Consider the following 17,750-nt stretch of genomic DNA (forward strand, 5'->3'; position numbering starts at 1 on the left):
TTTGGCTTTAAAATAAAAAAAATTTCATGTGATTTATTACAATAATTGAACATTGTCGATCAATTTTTTAATTCTCATTTTTTTTGTCCTCACTGTATATGAAAGAATAATTAGGTAAAAATAAAAAAAATGTTATAGAAAGAATTTTTTTATTTAACAGTTTAGATTTTATTATTATAATTAAGGAGTATTTTATCGTAATTATATATTACAGTACAGGAATAGAGGAGTTAATTGAATGCCTACAAAGTTCATATTTCTAAAACAAAAATAAAAACCATAATCATAACTCTTATTGCCAATAAATTTGTAGTGTTAAAATGTTATTATATAATATATGAGAAGGATATAAAATAGCAGATTGTACAACAATGTTAGGAAATACTAAATTTTTGCTCTCTATGCTTCACTCTCTATAACAAATCATCTTTTATTAGGCCTTGCAGAAACCAGATCAACTATAAAGCAGATTGTTATTTTTTGAATTTTGCTTGATAAAGAATTGTTTGTGGTTCAGACTAAATAGAATAAATTATGAACTTTTTACAAAAAATTATTAGTCTAACTATTTCATAATTCCAGGTCATGGCATATAAATTGGAAATTTTAGTTATAAATAATTTATATTAATAATTTATTAAAAATGAATAATTATGTATTATACAATTATACAATATATTAGATATTTAAAATTCAACATAAAAAAATTTGAATTTGATAATAAAATACTAATACTATTCAATATTTAAAATTTAAATTCATTATAAACATTAATGAAACAAAAATCTTTATACTTTTTAATAACTCCTATATGTTTATAATATTCAATCATTTCATTAAAATCATTATTCATTTTATCATAATCATAAATATTAATTGAAGATAACCACATAGATTTTCGACCCACCCAATTCTCAAAAAAATTTCTTAAAGAATGAATCTTATAAATATTATAACTACCAATATCAATTTTAAATAAACTAAGTGGAGAAGAATTTATTAAAATTTTTAATAAATTATCACCAATTTCAGGTAAATAATTTCCATCTCTATAATGATAAATAAATATACCTTCTAATGATTGACAATTTAATAAAACTTGTTCAAAATTATGAAGGTACATATCATCTAAATCAATTCTAAGATATTTTAAATTTGAACAATGTTGAGATATTCTACAAAGAAGTTGATCAGTAAAAAGATTGGCATTAAAATCCATAGAAATTATTTGAAGATCATTTTCAGATTCTTGAATAATTCTATTAACAGCATAAAAAGTAGCAGAATATAATAAATTAATTTGAAGAACTTGTAATTTAGGATAATTATAAAAATTCTTATATAATTCAATATCAAAAATATCAAAAATTTGATTATATAATTTAAATTTTTTTAAATTAATAAATTTTGGAAAAAAGAAATTATAAAAAGGTGAAAAATTTTCTATAGGTAAACTCAAATAAATAATATTATGAGAATGCTTTAATACTGCAGAACCAATATCTCCATAATTTCCACGTATAAATTGATGACTTATTTTATTTCTTATAGTTAAATATTTCACTTTTTGTTGCGTTTCAATTAATTTAGCAAGTCCAGAATTTGAAGTTGTAAGATAAATATAAAACCTTTCAATAAATCTGCAAATTTTAGCCAATCCATAAAAAAGTGAAGAATCATCCTTACTACTACAATATAATTCATAAAGTTTCGCAAAGCAAATTTCTGCTCCAGGAAATTTATATAATGGATATTTAACCCCCATCGTATCTAAACATTTAATATTATAACATTTGTTAATAAGAAGTTTATATATTTCTTGTTCCAATAATTTAATATATCGATTATCATAATGACGAAAAACCTTTTCATAAAAATTTTGACCAAATAGTTGATATTTAATATATTTACAAAAACTAATATAATTAAATAAAGGTTTTTGCTGAGGTTTTTTAAGTATATCAATTTTTTGATTCTTAATAAATACGTAATTAAATATATAATTTAATAAAGGATTTCTTCGTTTCGTCTTATCAGTATCCTGACTTTTTAATAACAATCTTGATTCTTCCGGTAAATGTAAGAGGACAATATTAAAAAATATTCTCGCTTTTTTAATTTTTTCCAAATTTCCGTAAGGTTTTGTTATAACTTCCCATGGATTTCTCCATAAAATTGGTACTGCAATTTTACACCAGAGCCTATTTACCAATAAACAAGGGTATAAAGAATTTTTATCATTATATATTACTTCAAATACTAATGTGAGACAATCATGATTAAGTTTATTCATTTCTTATTGAAAAATAAAAATAATGGACAAGTATCAACGGTTTTTTTTTTAATAAGAAAAAAATTAAAAGTTTATTATGTGATTTACCGTGCTTCTTTATTTTATCAATAAACTCGGGAGTTTCTGAAATTGATTAGTAAAAGGATTGTCCTTTTTATTACTTAAATAATCAATACGATAAATATTTAGTAAATATTTATGTACTTGGAAAGCCTTCTTGCAGATCATAATGATTTCAAAAATGACACGCCTCTTTATTAATCCAATAATAAATTAGCAAGACGCTGAATCACGTGATCAAGCTAAATATATCAAGTTAGAAGTTTTTTAGTTTGTCTTAAAATATTTACATAATATTCAAAGAATTCTATAAGTACCATAAACAAAGAATCCGAGCATTTTTTTTTGACCAATGACGATATTAATTACGTACCTTTCTTGATTTCTTTTAACATGAGAATTTCGATTTAACTAGCATTTTATATCCTGAAGGTTAGGTGATAAAGAACGAAAAGTTCATGATAGATTTAATCGACCTGAATCTTTTAGTTCTAAATCCAATATATGAATAAATCAAACAATATATGATAAATAAATATGAAAAAATCGTGCTTCCAATAAACTGTACACATTTCAAACATTATCTATTTTTAGAGAAGTGTTATTTTTAATATATATTTAACAAATAGTAATAGCCAATAGCGGTACTCCCTATAACGCATAGTATTTGATATTTTAATTATGTAATAAAAAATGTAGTTCAATAGACCTTATACGTGTGTTAAGGAACAATATAAAAGAAAATAATTGTTTCAGGGGAACTTAAAGTTGATCAAATGTGGGGTGAACATAATATGAATTCTATTTAGTCAAATGATCTGAAATTGGTATTACAATATTACATAGATGACGAAATATGCGCGATGTGCATGTCGGATTTCTTAAATAGGGAGTTACTATAGGGGAAAATTCTTATTAGTTCACATAAATTTGGGAATTTAATGCACCAATGTATTAAATTCTGAATAGAATGTTCAACCTGTCCGCTTACATTCTTGTCATCATGAAAAAAAAAAATATTAATAATAATTTTAACACTTTATAATGTTTTATCAATAAAGCGTTGGTATAGTAATTAAAATGGCATGATAATATGAAAATTTTAAAATAAATACAAATGTTGAATTTTATATGATATGAAAAAATATTAATTGATAATTATTTTTTGTCTACTTTTTATTAATTAATTTATTTATTTATTTATTTTATGGCTAGTCAGGAGGACTACATTGAAGATCAAAAATTACAAGTATACTATGAAAAATATGAGATACAATATAGAACTTCACCTCGGAGTAACGCTTTTTATTAATTAATTATTCTATAATCACAAGAATTTGATAATTGATATTCGTCACGTGTACATTTTTTAAAAAAAAATTGATATTCCATTACATGCCAACAGGAGCTAAGAATCGGCTATCGGGTTTCAATGTAAGTGTGTTTTACGGATGAATAATTGTGAATTCTGTTATTAATTGTGATAATTTGATAAGAAATAAAAAATATAATATATAGTCCATATGGTCTAATTCGCCTAAATTATTATAAAAGTAGTACTCGACGGTCGTTCTGCTGTAAATACTTAATAAAATAAACTTATATACAATATATTTAATTCAACTACGTTAACGATGATTCATCCTACTATGCAAAGAATAAAAAAATAAATAGATGCAAATTCTTTCATTATACTCGTGATAATTTTTTTCATGTAACTTGCCTTATTTTACATAATTCTGTCTCCCTGAATGTATGGAAATCCATCCTTGACAAAAGTTGGTGTCCGGGCATAATGATGTACTGTATGATGCTTGAATATCATGCTGGTTGATGTCTGGACATTATGTCAAATATATGAAAGTTGATATTCAGACATGATGTCTAGATATCATGAATAATGGTGTAAAGAAATTATGAATAATGATGTACAGACATCATGATGTTGGATAACCCAAGTCATCATGTTGGGTATGTAGGACGATGTTTTGCACATCATTCAACATTGATGTCGAAGACATTATCTGGAGACATTATGTTGATCACGGCTACCAAATATGGTAAATTTTTATTTATGGTAAATTTACCGATTTTTTAAATTTTTATATCCATTTTAATTACAAATATCATGTGATTATTAAAAGTATTAAATTAATCCAGAAAATCAATAAATTTACCATAAATAAAAACTTTCAGGAAATGATACAAAAACTCTTTCCGCTTTCCAACATTTTTATTAAAATTCCGCAGCAACTTACTATCAAATAAAAAATATTTTCGAGGAGAGAGGACCACGGGGTGGCCTCTGTTGGTAAGTACACCTCTAACTTAACCTCGACCTTCAGGAAAGATGGATATAATAAGTCCAGACCCTGACGTTCTCGCCAGGGATAAAAGCCTGGCTGCTGGCCACGGCCTTATTTCTGCTCTAGGTTGTCGCCTCTGGGTTCCAGAAGAGGAACGTGAAAACCATGACCGGCTCGTCATAATACACCGCGAACAATTTTACTACTTAAACCCTGATGGGTTCCCTAAAAAGGGCTCTATATTCAAACTTGAACCGCACAAAATCGACTTGTGGATTTTACAAACTTTCACCCATACCTTCGACCTGGCCTCTCTCGAATCTTTAGGATCGGCTTGGTCCCATGCACAACAAGACAACTTACCCCTTATGGAAATATACCACGAATATTTTGATGCACCATGGCTCGAAATCGAACCAATATATTTACACGCTAACATCACCGAAATTTCCCATTTAGGAAAATTTTTATACAAAGAACATAATGTTCCAGAACCTTTCTGCAGACACTCACGTGACAAAAAATCATTCACTGACGATCTCGATTCCGTACGACACTGGCTTCGACAACTGATTATGAGACAATCCAACTTGGACGATAACCACACAACCATCACAGAGTCACTCATCAGACATCGGTGGCTCCTAAAATACCAAATTTCCTCTTCCCGGCTTTCCTATTCTTCCACGTGATGGGGTCCACCAGGCTTTTTGAAGCCTTTTATATTATACTAAGCATAGATGATAGTTTTTTTTTCTGCGTCTGGGTTTTATATGTAGAGGTTATATTACTATACTTTTGTTCCTTTTATTTTTTTATTCCCTAAGTCCAATTTCTCTAGTGTAAGGCGGTAGGAAAAGCTTCGGTTGGACCTCCACGGTTCTTTTTATATATACACACCAGGGTGGCACTGTCTTCGGGCGGTTTGATTATAGCATAGTTTTAGGATAGCGTTTGGCTTTTTTTTTAATTAGTTCTTGTCTATCTTTCTGTAATCTTGTTCACATGGAATTTAAAAATAAAAATTAAAAATAAAAATAAAATTTACCATAAATAAAAATTCAGGTAATTATGATTTGCATGATGTCTCGGTTGATGTCTTTGACATAATGTTAAATAATGAATATGATGTCCAAACATCATACATTATGATGTCCGGACATCAACTTTTTGTCAACGTTAGCTTGCGATATGGATGTCCATATTTATGTTCACGGATTTTTTTACAATGGTCCTACAGCAAATTACTATATCACATGCAAAACATTTCATATTCTTTGATCGCAAATATTTTAAACAAAAATTATACAGAATAGATATTGACATAAATAATTTAGAACGAAAAGAGTCATCAAAAATTGGACTCAGAACAAGACTTGAAACAAATTCTTGCTTTCCACCCTGAAAATAACCATATTCTTAATAGAGAAATACTGTAAGAATGAATCCTGATCAAAACTTAAATTCTTCTTACGGACGTAATAAACAAACAATTTCAATAATTGATAGTCATCAACCTAATTTTGATAATAATTTTACTCAACAAACTAGAGTTGGATATTATATAATGTCACTAATTCACGACAACGAGTACCACAACTCATTCCCAAAGGATTAGTTGTAATGGAATTTCATTTTATGGATAATGTACAAGTGGGTTTCAATTACCGATCCTTTTCAACATCTGCAGCACCACAAAATAGTGCTTATCATATCACTATAATATTTCCACAACAAATTATTTTTATAGAAATATAAATTTATTTCATGGAAATCGCAAATAATACGCTCGTCTGTTTTGACTAGGGATGGCAACGGTCGGTCATGGTCGGTCATCGGTCGGTCATAACCGGTCAAGAACCTTTGACCGACCGACTGACCGTTTGACCGACCAGTCTGACCGACCGGTTAACCGACCGTTTGACCGACTGGTTAACCGATCCTGAAAACGTTTGCGAAACGTAATTTAATTGAAATACTTAATAAAAAACGTTTTCGCAACGTTTTCTATTAAAATAATTAAAAAAACGTTTGCGAAACATTTTTTTTATTAAATTACGTTTCGCAAACGTTTTCAGGATCGGTTAAACGGTCGGTCAAACGGTCGGTCAGAGGTCTTTGACCGACCGATATCGGTCACGGTCATGACCGGTCATAACCGGTTAATGACCGTGACCGTTGCCATCCCTAGTTTTGACAATAGATATTGGTTAAAACTATGTAAATAAGGGTGAGGCTTAGATCTCAGTAATGATCGCTAAATGGCTCGACATGCGATAACCAGTTAAATAATATTATAATTTGATATTTCAAATGGTTAATCTGTTCATTTAAAGACATAGCCGTTCAGCAATATCATAATTTTGACTTATTTCACTCATATCCGATTTGTAAATATTTTAGGAGGAATTTAGTATAATTTTTTATCAAACTAAGAAATGAAGAACTTAAAAAATATAATTTAAAATATAACTTTACATATTGGTCTGGTCATATTAATCACAACTATTACACTATTACATAAACATGTATCACAAATTATCATTTAATAACAAACTAATCTATTATTCGTTATTTCAAAAAATTTTTATATGGTTACTTTATTATAATTTTCATTGATAACCAATCTAGTTCTCCCTATATTATAAGAAAATTAATTATACTTGATAATTACTTAATAATACAGTACATATCTAACAATTAGATTATTTAGATTTTCTATTCAATTTATAATTCCAAGCATAATACCAAGGATGTTGTTTTGGTTCAATTGGAATAGCTCCCTTACCTTTCAATTTATTAATCCAATGCTTAAGTGGTGTATCCCCATTATTTATTAAAGTTGGTTTCAAACAATCTAACACATATTTAAATAATAAATCACCAGTAAGTTCAGGGATCTCAAGTAAACTAGCAACATAATCAGCTGATTTAACTTTAATGTGTATTGGTTCCCAAATATCTCGTCCTCTCCAGCTACCGCCACCATTATTTGCAGCAATTCCAAGTACAAATGTATGCTTAGAGGTAAGTTTTGAAAATTTTCTCTCGTAACTCGCATAATAAGGATGAATTTTCAATGGATCTTTAAATGAAAAATCCACATAATCCATGTCAAACGAATCTCTGAAGCAAAATTGAAATGTGATTTGTGATTAGACCAATTTATTTTAAAAATAATATAATTATTCTTGATAAATTAGAACGCATACCTGTCTTCATCTTCATCATCACGCCTGTCTTTATCTTCATCATCACTACTGTCTTCATCATCATCATCACGCCTGTCTTTATCTTCATTATTATCACTTAAAAATTAAATAATTGTTAAATAATAAGTAAGCATAAATAAATAAAATGCATAAAAAAAAATTATAATCTATTTATAAACTCTACCTTAAGATTTCCAAGTCATTAGTAGGTAAGATTACAACAGATGCTGTCCATCTAGCATATGGATTGCAAACTTCATTATTAAACATATGCATAATTGTAATAATAGCTGTTACCGATACATCACTATTTACAGGAGAAGTAATCTTAATTCCAGTTCTTTCACTTTCAGTGTAAGAATCATAACCCCTAATTTTATTAAAGGAAGAAATTGTTTTGGTATATGGACGAATAGACTCAAAAATAGCTTGAATTTCTGGATCATGTTCTATTATATCTGGCCTTTTTTGTTTTATAGGAAATTTCTCAATTATATCATTAGCAATTGACAATAAATCTTTATCAAGATTTGAAAATTTAGGATGATTATCAATTGCAAATTGACGAAACCAGCCTCTAGTTAATGTAGTACAGATCCTAGCAAGTGCCAATTTATTAGAATTTTCTTGATCTTTGGAGATCATTGGAATGAGATATCTTTCAAGTGCAATAGCCATTGCTTCTTCTTTTACACAATTAATTTTTGTTTGATAGTCAAGTTTTTCAAAAAGTGATTTTTTTATCCATGCTTTAGACTATATTGTAATTATTTAATTAAACAATTAGTATTTAAATGAAAATTTTAATTAAAATACATAATCATTATTGTCCATAAGGTTATTACCTGGTCATCTTTTAAACCTTGATGAATTGGATGATCACCATATTTAACACGTTCATGTAAATCATCATGAGGAACACGTTTTTGTACAAAAAGATCATCTTTATTTTCCAAGAAATCATCATTGGACATATTTAAGTTGATATGCGCACCTGGTATACCTCGTATAATCTCCGTTTCTTTAATACGAGTTTTCAACATAAGTTCAATTGACTCATCACGTTGTGGACTACATAGTGGTTGAATTGCGGAAATTTTATTATAACCTAATAAAATTCTCAACAAATGTAAATCTGAAATATTTTTATGAAAATCTTCTGGCCAATAAATGTGAGATGTCTTCAAAGCTTCAAGAATTTTCAATGGAGCAACAATACAAATTTGACAAAAATGGAAAAATCATTTTATCTTCAATATTATGACATAATTCTAAAATCATTAAAGCACTCGTTTTTGGGTGAACATCATTAAACCTTTCAAATTCAATTTTATTAATTTCATCATCTTTCATATTATCTTCCATATTATCTACAGAATCTTCAGAATAATGAGATATTTCAGAATTATCTTCAGAGATGTTATCATCCTCATCACTTTCATCTTCATCACTTTCTTTTTTATTCAAATTCATATTTGATTTCATGTTCCTGAGATCCACTTTCTCAGAGACAAGTTCAATATCAAAGCTAATAAGTTTTTTATCTGTAAGTTGATCAATATACTCTCCAACAAGTTTTAGTCCACCTCCTGGATAATGAATTAATTTTATATTTTTAAAAGTAGCACCAGATTCTTTAACTTTATTAATAAATAAAGTTGTTTGTAAAGGAGTTGCCACCATATCCCAATCATTAGGTTCACGAAAAGAAGAAATATGCCATTTTACAGCACGTGAGCCAATAAGAACAGGATAATCTATAAGAGGAGTGTTGTCTTCATTCTTGGTAATATTATTTAAAATGGTTAATATTTTCTTATAATTTTCAGCAAGGATTTGTGGATTAGTCATTTTTTTTTTGAAAATTAGCAGAAATGTAACTTTTTTAAAGTAAAGGTTCAGAAAGTAAAGGTTCAGAGTTGAAAAAAAGTTATATCAGAAAAATAAATATCATGTATTATTATATGGGCGGATTTGGCTTACTTGATGATCGACATTCCAAATCATCAAGTGAGCCAAATCCGCCCATATGTTTGTTAATGTTATTTTACCGAATTAGTCAACTGGAATCATAATATTATTTATTATGAATCATCAATTTATCATATAGAAAAAGAAATTATCTAATTTGACGTAATTGATTAAAATGCCACATGTAATCTGCATGTTGTAACACTTGGTGTGAATGAGTGCGTGGATGATAAAGAATAATTATATCTTTTATAATGATTGATAATAATAGATTCTAACGTAACGATGCTAGGTCATTTGATCGCGCAAATAGGATGAAAGGTCACATGGTTTTAGATGTGAATTTTGGTATGAAAACTTGATAACAAATGTGATTTTATTATGATTAATATTCAATGTGGATGATAGTCTGAACAGATCTAAAATGGGTCACAAAATATTGACCAATAAACTAGTTTATTATATATGGAATGATAATTTAAAAAATATGTTCACTTTGTGTTAACTCAAAAGATGTCATTAAACATGTTCAAAAAAGAGTAAATATATTGGTTAAAATTTTCATAAATTTAGTAATAATTTAAGAATTATAGTAGCCAGTCAGATAATTTCCATATTTTTCAGATAAAAATGATGTAAAAAAAGTTTTATTTATTGAAAGTGATAAGTTCCAAATCAAATTTGCATAATGTGACTCCATTCTTACCTAAAATTGTCATTATGAGAGCTTTTAAGATAACAGATTTCAGTATTACATAATTATGATAATCAATGCAAAATTGATCGTATTTCTTATATTTCTGATTATTGCTATTTTCGTAAAGGTGTGACCAATTTATTGGGAAATCATAAGATTGCTGAGCTCAAAATCAACACTTGTGATTTCCATAAATTAATATTGTTTGATTTTAATTGTTTATTATTTTATATTTATTCTATATAAAGGATTGTACAATTAATATCAATTAATACTAAGAGTTAAGAATTTACAAAAATTATGATATATTATAGATTAACAAGCTTCACAATCAGTAAATAAATTAAGGGGAGCGTGTAGTCACGTGATTTATAATAAAACTATTGTTACGAAAATTATTTTTATACTCTAGATTTTATTTTATTTATAGTTTATTAGTATATATACATATATATTTTTATAGTTTATAGTTTATTTATTATATATATTATTGGGAAAAAAACCAACGGAAATTGGAAGATTAGATAATAAGTGGCTGGGATGATGATCATCGGAGGCTTAGTAGTACAATTTGAACTTCAGACAAGATATACAAAGGACGATTTTTACTGTGGATTATTTGACCAAAGGACAAGTTGAACTATAGAATGATTGATTTTTGGAGAGTTAGAAATTGTTAACGATTATTAGTATAAGAAAAACGAATATTACAGAGCGCCGAGTGAGGCAGTAATATGGTTGATTCTTGTCGATTGTTGATACTTGTTAATAAAGATACACAATTTATTTCTGATTTCCAATCATTTATCGTTTGTTATTGTTTAATTATATACAGTTTATTAATTTCAGATTTATTAATAAAACACGAATATTTATTAATTTGTGCTGATCCTTTACTGATCGTTAGCCGATATATTCATTTTATTTTACATCTCTATATCGGATTTTATCCTATACTTACCTGTCAAATTGATATAAATTTCTTACCGATTTATTGCCGAATTTTGTAAATTACCGATATTTTATTTCTGTTACTACCTGACGAATAGTGAACAATCGGTAGTGACACTATCAATGGCACAAAATTTAAAATATGAAAAGCCCAAGAACAAAGTACTTTAGTTTGAATATTTATGTATTATTTTGACATTATTTTTGTAAAGACATGTGAAAACATATCTATGGAATACAAATACATTAAATTAATAAATGATAAAATGCTTTTTTATAAAAAATAATATGTTTTCCAGTAGAGTGATTTTAAACTTTCACTAAAACGATTCGCAACCTTTTTGGAACTTCTGTTGATATTTTCTCCAAGATATAATATTTAAGTCCAAATAAAAACTATACCTACTAGTGAACTCTCAGGTTCACAAAGGTAAGATAATAATATGTTTTTTTTTAATATATTGTAATTTACAAATGTTTTATTTAGACACGGACGTACTGAATAGCACAAAAAATTTTATGCGCCATGAAAATCAATTAAAAGACGTGATTACACACTTTTTTTTTTAAAAGAAAAACGCGTTTATTAATTAAGAACAATATTTAAATTGATTACATAATTTCTAAACACCTAGGAAATAAAATTTACATTATTATATTCTCTATAACAAGCGGCATGTTGTTTTATAACAAGTAGCATGTTGTTTTACAACAAGTGACTTGTTGTTTTTTACAACATGCTTTTGAATTGTACGGTACGCCAAAGGTATGTCGGAAAAAAAGGTTGTCCGACATAGATCACGTGAACGGTGATCAGTTGGTAAGGTGATTCTTTTTGTAGTTTGTAGTAGTACAAGTGATTCTTTTTTTTATTAAGGCAATAATCGACAAATGTAATTCGAAAACGGCGATAAAACAAATTAATTAAAAAAAAAATCAATTAAATTACATTATTATCTATTTTTAAGTCAATAAATTAATTAATTAATTAAATTAATTAAATTACATTATTATCTACTTTAAATCTAAAAATAAAAAATTAAATCTATCTATAACCTTTAGCTCTGTCAACTCCGTTAACTCCCTTAGTACCTTTAACTTCCTTAGTACCGTCAACTTCCTTAGTACCGTTAACTCCCTTGGTACCGTTAACTTCCTTAGTACTGTTAACTTCCTTAGTAGCGTTAACTCTCTTAGCACCATCAACACCGTTAACTCCCATAGCTCCCCCATAATTGTAATTTGGGTCATAATTGAAATAAGGATCAGCTGAGTAATCGTAATTTTCGTCACCTTCATTGGGCTCTCTATTAGCATCTCCCATATTAACAGTATAATAGGGACCTCCATGATACTTTAGCCTTAACTCACCTAAAGGTACCGATTCAGAACATTGAGGATCTTCAGCACTACATTCAATAAAGGCAGCTGGATTCTGATCAGGATTAACTATATATAATTCTTCACCAAAATGTTTATAGGACCCAATAAATGGAATTGGCCATGATGGAGGCAAACGAGGAATTGGATCACCACGAACTATAGTTCTTATTGCTTTTATGTTCTCATCAACAAATTTAGCAAATTTTTTATCACCCACTCTTGGTTGACCAAATGTAGTAAGAAACAAATTTTCATTTTTAGCTAATTCTGGCGCTTTATGTATAGCATCTAATGCTGATAATGTAGCAAGTGCTATGGTAAAAAAAAAAAAGACTGTTAGAAAGTTATAATTAATTATGTAATTATTTTTTAATTTATTGAACTTACCACCACCTAAACTGTGACCCGTAAATCCGACCTGGAAAGTGGGATTTTCTCGGATTAATTTTACAAGATCATCGGTAACTTGAGGTTGAATTTGTTTCCAAGCATCAAGAAATCCACGGTGTACCAAGGTACCAGGTGCAGATTCCCAAGAGTCGCGAGTAATGATAATGTCAGTAATATAATTTCTAATACTTCCTGGTACCGTTCCTCTAAATGCTACGATGATTGCTTGTTTTTCTGGATCCTTGGCTATGTAACCTACATATTTATTATTTTGTTAGTAAACGCAAAAAGTTGACGATGTGTGGCACAGTAATAATATAAAATACCCCTTGTATTAAGCCGAGGGTTGGTAATTTCTTTAACCAATTGGGTACCCTTAGTTGCCAGACAGACTTCTCCACAGTCCCAATTTTGAAGAGGACGATTACTATAAGTAGCAGCAGCGTAATTAGCAAAGCTTATTAAATTAGGGATAGATGTAATGGAACCAAGAGTATTAGGTACTGGAGCAGCTTCGATTAATACTGATATAAAGATTAAAGAGATTAAAGAAATTAACTTGAAGGATAATGTGTGTTGTAAAAGATGTGAAAAGGAGTTATGCGTGTATTTGGTAGGAGTTACTTTGTAACTTGAGGAAATAATTTGCTGCTGCATTGCTTATTGCTTTACAGAGGAAATGTTTTAGTATAATGTTTTAATGTAAAAGTGTCAGAGACGTTCTTTTATACATTTTTTGGAGTTATGATCGCATCTTTATTGAAATTCAATTAATAGTAAATCATCACACTTTTTCTTTATATCGACAGATTTGATAAAATACCTTGTAAATAATTCTTCTTTTTGAATTGTAATTAAAAATTTCCAAGACTTTTGATTATCAACTATTTGACCGTATAAAGCAACGTTAATATTTGTCCCACATCTGCAAATGTTAAACATGTTAGATCATTTTGTTTATAAAGGGTTAAAAATATTGAAGATCAATGACCATATATATTTTCATTTTTAATGTGGGACAAAATAAAATCCCGAGTTTCGGTATTTACGAATAAAAATACATTTCCGAAATTGCATTTAATGTGGAACAAAATAAAATATTGTTAAATTCCCGAAAATCCCGAAATATTAGCAGATGTAATTTTCGTCAATACTGATCCAAATCTAAAGGGGGAAAGAATGAAAAAAAAAATTAGCAAAAAAAAATACTAGATATGGAAAAAATATTATTATTGAAAATGAGGATTGAAAAAAAAAGGTGCACCGCAACATCAATCCGATCTCTAATTTGGATTTAAGTCTAAAAAAAAAAAAGAATAATATTAATAATGTACTTACTAATAGAAAAATATATAAAATTAAATGAAAAAATTATATAAAAAAAATAGTATAGATCTTATAAAGGAAAAAAAATTAAAAAAATTTGGTTTAAATATAGAAAAGAAAATTAAAAGAAAAATTTTCAGATATAGAAAAATCAAACTGAAACTCTATAAAAAATTTTATCCTTTCCCGGATCCATTCAACGGAAAATGTAAATAATTCGATAAATTCCGTGATATAAGGTTATTAATTCCGGAAATATGAGTTGTTTACGGAAAAAAGACGGAATATAAAAAAACGGATCGACTTTTTTTACAGGGAAAAAGAAATAAAAAAAATCAGTTTAAAAAAAAAACCAAAATAAAAATTGAAAAAAAAATTCAGTCTAAAAATAAACCAAAAAAATAAAAGAATAAAAGAACTATTTTGCAGGAACCCATGAATTAGTTACTATGCAGTTAATATCCAACACGTGACGACATGTATCAAGAGCATTGTACTCCGAACAATCTAAAGAACGTGGATTTGGATTTATTAAAAACATTACATCACCTTATTTGCGGTACGGCTATTAGATGGTGGAAAGATTTGAGGCTATATATACCAAACAGTGGATTTATGAACCTACCTCGATATGCCGATATTCGATATACCGATATATTAAAAAATTCGATATAACGATAAAATTTTACTTCAATTTTATGATATTTTTCAAAGATTTTCATATAGGTCGCAGGTCTAAAAGGTATTATTTGTGCAACAGTTTGGCAAAGACTAACTGTAGCTAGTAAAATCATAGCACCTTGCGCAGCTTTAAACATGCTTTCGGCAAGCTACTCTGCCACGGTTAATATTTGAATAAAGTAATAAAGTTATTAAGTATAAGTTTCCAAAAAAATTTGCTTATATAAAAAGAATGTAATATGAAAGTTTCCAATAATGTTTGTTTAAAAACAAGATGGAAATTTCTGATGGTAAGTTCTTAATTAATTAGTTTGCTTTAACAAAAAAATCTTATTTATTTTACCAATTTGTTTTTAGATGGATCATTTAACAACGTTTTTTTTATATTTTTAAAAATTATTATCATTTATTTATTTATTTATTATTTTATCTTGGATTACATAAACACTAAGACTAGATAAAGTAGTAAGTGTTTTACAAAATTCTAGCATTAATAAAAAAATAGATCATTGTAAAACAATTTTTATTGTAAAATCCGTTTTCTATATTAAACATATAATTTCATAATATTACTATATTTAATGCTTATATAATTAAAATACTTATGTATATTCCATAGCATAAATGAAGACAAATAAAAACTTACACATAAAATGAATAAAATATATAAATTAATTAAAATGAATATTGAGCTTTTCCTTGAAGAAAGTCCAATGATTTAGGTCTTCTCTATTAGAGAATTTTGTCATCTCACCTTATTTATGAGTGGTAAAAACGATTCAAACAATAAATAAAAAAATTAACATTTTATTATATTCTTAATAAATTCTATTACAATAAATAATTCACTAATAATTGTAACTGTGTTATTTCACAATAAAAACTATTAAATATTAATACTCTTTTAGTCATCCCTCTTCTTAATTGCAACAGTCTCTATTTAATTAGATATAATTAAATTTACATTTATTTTTTATTTATTGTTCAGGGTAGTGTTCTGAAAGGGTCGAGTCGGGTCAGGTTTGAGGATGTATTTGAACTCGACCCGTGTATAAAAACCAATCTGTACAAATACCCAGGTCAATATTTACATGACCCGACCTTTGACCCGACCTGATATAGTTTAACCTAGATAACCCGGGTCCAGATAAAATTTTCAGATGTTCAGCAAAAACAATAGTATATTCACGTCGCACAACTCAGTTTTATTTTAAAATTTTATTGCAAAATTTAAAATTTATAATTTTTATTAAATCCTCCTTATGCCCAGCCTGATTTCAAACACATACACGCGAGATTTGTATTTGATTTTAGATTGCTTCTTTTGGCCGGTTCCTCCAGCAACTGGAACACTTGCAATTACAGGTAAAAAAAAAAATTTAACCAATTTTAATATTTTAATATTATTCAATGATTACAAGATAATCTCTTGCCTTTGCTGCTAGGTGTGAAACTGTGAATACTCTACTTTAACTACGGTATATCGAATTAATAAAATCTAATAAAATATACTAATTATTATTAAAACATATACCTTCCATCATAGTATAATATCTTGATTTCGATCTGCTCAAGGATTAAGTATTTTTCTAAACTTCTTAAATAAGTTCGCTTTCCTCTCAGCCTCACTTATTTTATACACAAACAAAGTTAGAAACTAAAATTTGTGTAACGTAAACGTTTTAAATATAAATATCTGATTCAACTCGGGTCAAGCAAAGGTGTGACCCTGACCTGATGGGTCAGGTTGAATATAAGACTCGTGTCAAATAAATAATGATAAACCCGATTTGGATTTTAAATATGGGTCAGGTCAAATGACCCGGGTTTGACCCGATCCTTTCAGGACACTAGTTCAAATTTTATATGAGCTTTAATTTATTTATTTTATATCAGAAAAGTTTTTTTAGTTTTTGTAATTTAACAACCAATTTAACAATAATGACCCAGTAAAATATATAATATTAATATAGAAAAGCATATTGAAGAAAATTATACTTTTCGCCGAAGTCCATTTTACCGGCGAAGGATATCTCACTGATGCCATTTTCGCGAAAGGCATTTTACCGAAGATATGAAATTTTTAATTTTCCTTTTCATTTTTTTAAAGACAAACAAATTATTTAACATTATACTAACTGAAGTTACGTTTGTCTATTTTTTTTTAATTAAAGGAAATTTAGTATTATTTGACAAATTCATCATACTCATCAATTTTCTGAAACAGGAGAAAATAAAATAATTTAAAGAGAATTTGTTCTTCAAACATTTTTATTTTCTTTGTATCGATTAATGATTAAGGAAATATGTTAATCAACAACATTTTCGGCGAAATGTCCTTCGACGAAATGGATAATTCAGGGAAAAGATTCAGCAAATGACTATTTCATGAAATGTCCATTCAATAAATTATCCTTCTGTAAAAACTTTCCTTTGGTGAAATGGCTTCAGCAAAATAGGTTTTTCAGTGAAACATACCG

The 17,750-nt window shown here is 27.8% G+C and overlaps 3 protein-coding genes across 3 annotated transcripts; all 3 read right to left on the reverse strand.

The window, feature by feature from the left end:
* Positions 1-609: 609 nt before the first annotated feature.
* On the reverse strand, positions 610-2,293 carry OCT59_010662 (uncharacterized protein; the record flags this gene model as incomplete). Its single annotated transcript, XM_025328128.2, has 1 exon — positions 610-2,293. The coding sequence occupies one exon, from the start codon at positions 2,291-2,293 to the stop codon at positions 746-748; it is 1,548 nt and encodes a 515-aa protein (XP_025168039.1). The 3' UTR covers positions 610-745.
* Positions 2,294-7,364: 5,071 nt separating this feature from the next.
* Positions 7,365-9,722, reverse strand: OCT59_010663 (uncharacterized protein; the record flags this gene model as incomplete). The annotated part of the gene is made up of 5 exons (XM_025329504.2): positions 7,365-7,785; positions 7,872-7,967; positions 8,056-8,627; positions 8,717-9,060; positions 9,137-9,722. 5 exons carry the CDS (start codon positions 9,720-9,722, stop codon positions 7,365-7,367), a joined length of 2,019 nt encoding a protein of 672 aa, XP_025168037.2.
* Positions 9,723-12,535: 2,813 nt separating this feature from the next.
* OCT59_010664 (uncharacterized protein) lies at positions 12,536-13,920 on the reverse strand (the record flags this gene model as incomplete). The annotated part of the gene is made up of 3 exons (XM_025308769.2): positions 12,536-13,185; positions 13,261-13,518; positions 13,590-13,920. The coding sequence occupies 3 exons, from the start codon at positions 13,918-13,920 to the stop codon at positions 12,536-12,538; spliced, it is 1,239 nt and encodes a 412-aa protein (XP_025168035.2).
* Between the last annotated feature and the right edge of the window lie 3,830 nt (positions 13,921-17,750).

Source organism: Rhizophagus irregularis, chromosome 19 (genome assembly GCF_026210795.1).
Source record: "Rhizophagus irregularis chromosome 19, complete sequence".
NCBI lineage: Eukaryota > Fungi > Glomeromycota > Glomeromycetes > Glomerales > Glomeraceae > Rhizophagus > Rhizophagus irregularis.